Raw genomic sequence first — 1432 nt, 5'->3', positions numbered from 1 at the left:
TGCTGTGGAAGTGTGAGTCAAATAAACCCTTTCCTCCTTAACTTGCTTTTGGTCATGGAGTCTCATCCAAGCAATAATAACCCTGATTTGAACAAAAAAGTCTTTATCTCAAAAAAAAAAAAAAATTGCTTGTGTCAGGCATTCTAGTCTGGGCAACAGAGTTGAGACTCCATTTTTTTTGGGGGGGGGAAGACCTCACGTGTGTTTCCTTTTTATAATTTATTTCTTTTTCCACAATGTGGCCATGTCCCCACTGGACAAAACTGGCTTCCATGTTACCACCAGCCCGAGGGCTTAGAGGTGGGCTCAGGAGTATTCCATTCAGTGCGGATTGCTTCCCAGAACTTGGGCAGACGACCTAAGGAAAGGAACCCATTGCCAAACAGCGAGATCTCTGGCAGCTTTACCCCTGACCTCTGAGGCATCTCAGCGGAGAAGCTCTGGTTGTGAGGCCTTTGTGGGGAGCTCAAGCCAGCGCAGCCATACAGGCACTGCAGGCTATCGGCGGCTGCTGGGGCAGAAGAAGGGACCAAGCTGCTGTTGGTTGGGTAGGAAGTAGCGGTGGTGGTGTTAGTGTTCGGCGTAGAGTAGCTGCGGGGTGGGGCGGGTTCTGGTTCTAGGTAGAGTGAGTTGGCAGCTCGTTCCAGGTAGGTGGCGGCCAGCTGAGGCAAGCTCAGCGATTTGGGGTAGCTGCTGTTGCCGAAAACGTTGGTGGATCTGTCCAGGTAGCTGATGCCTCTGATGAGCTGGTCCAGGAAGGTAGGGCTGGAGGGGCATGATGGACGGTCCATGCAGAGCAGGCAGTGGGGGCTGCTGCTGCGGTAAGTGGGCTTTTTGACCACCTTAGGGCCTCTCACCAGATGGCTGGTCTCTACACACCTGGAGTTGTAGGGCCGGCCCATGCAGATTCTCCCTACCGGAAGTCTTGGGGAGTCAGGGTTCAAGGACTGCTCGGATTGACCGGTTTGATCGCTGGAGGTGCTGAGCTCGGAGCTGCTTGGGATACTGGTAAGCAGGCCCTTGTTCGCACTGGACTGCTGGGTCCAGCCTGGAGTTCGAGGAGGAAAGGAAGAATTGCTGGGTTGGCTCGAGCGGTTGTAAGTGTTGGATCGACTCACCTGGCGTCCAGACATCTTTCTAGCTGGGTCAGGTTTCTGAGTGTGACTGTTTGGTTGGTTACCTGCCAAAGAGAGAAGTCCGGTCAGCTTGGGCTCCCGATCACCTCCCTCTGATCTTTCTCTTCATGGCGTCCTCGGCTTACCCCGCCCCTTTACTTCCAGGCTCAGGACTTCTCCAGAAAGTACAAGAGAAGGAGGAAAGGGATGAGGGAAAAAAGCAGGGCCATCAAAATGATGATGATCTGATAAGCCAACAGAAGGTGTAGAGAGGGGCTGCTCCCCAAGAAAACATAAGGAGCAGCAACTTCTTTTGA

The 1432-nt window shown here is 53.1% G+C and overlaps 1 protein-coding gene across 1 annotated transcript; it reads right to left on the bottom strand.

Moving 5' to 3' along the window:
• Window positions 1-275: 275 nt before the first annotated feature.
• LOC129679581 (uncharacterized) lies at window positions 276-1133 on the bottom strand. The gene has a single exon (XM_055610829.1). It carries the CDS (start codon window positions 1131-1133, stop codon window positions 276-278), a length of 858 nt encoding a protein of 285 aa, XP_055466804.1.
• Between the last annotated feature and the right edge of the window lie 299 nt (window positions 1134-1432).

This window comes from Psammomys obesus, unplaced genomic scaffold, assembly GCF_907164565.1.
Source record: "Psammomys obesus unplaced genomic scaffold, mPsaObe1.curated_primary_1811, whole genome shotgun sequence".
NCBI classification, from domain to species: domain Eukaryota; kingdom Metazoa; phylum Chordata; class Mammalia; order Rodentia; family Muridae; genus Psammomys; species Psammomys obesus.
The sequence above is the reverse complement of the archived record's forward strand: the minus strand, read 5'-3'. Positions and strand labels throughout refer to the sequence as shown.

Bases quoted from the DNA above. Each gene is read 5' to 3' on its own strand.
- LOC129679581 (XM_055610829.1), bottom strand. From the start codon at position 1,133: ATGTCTGGACGCCAGGTGAGTCGATCCAACACTTACAACCGCTCGAGC.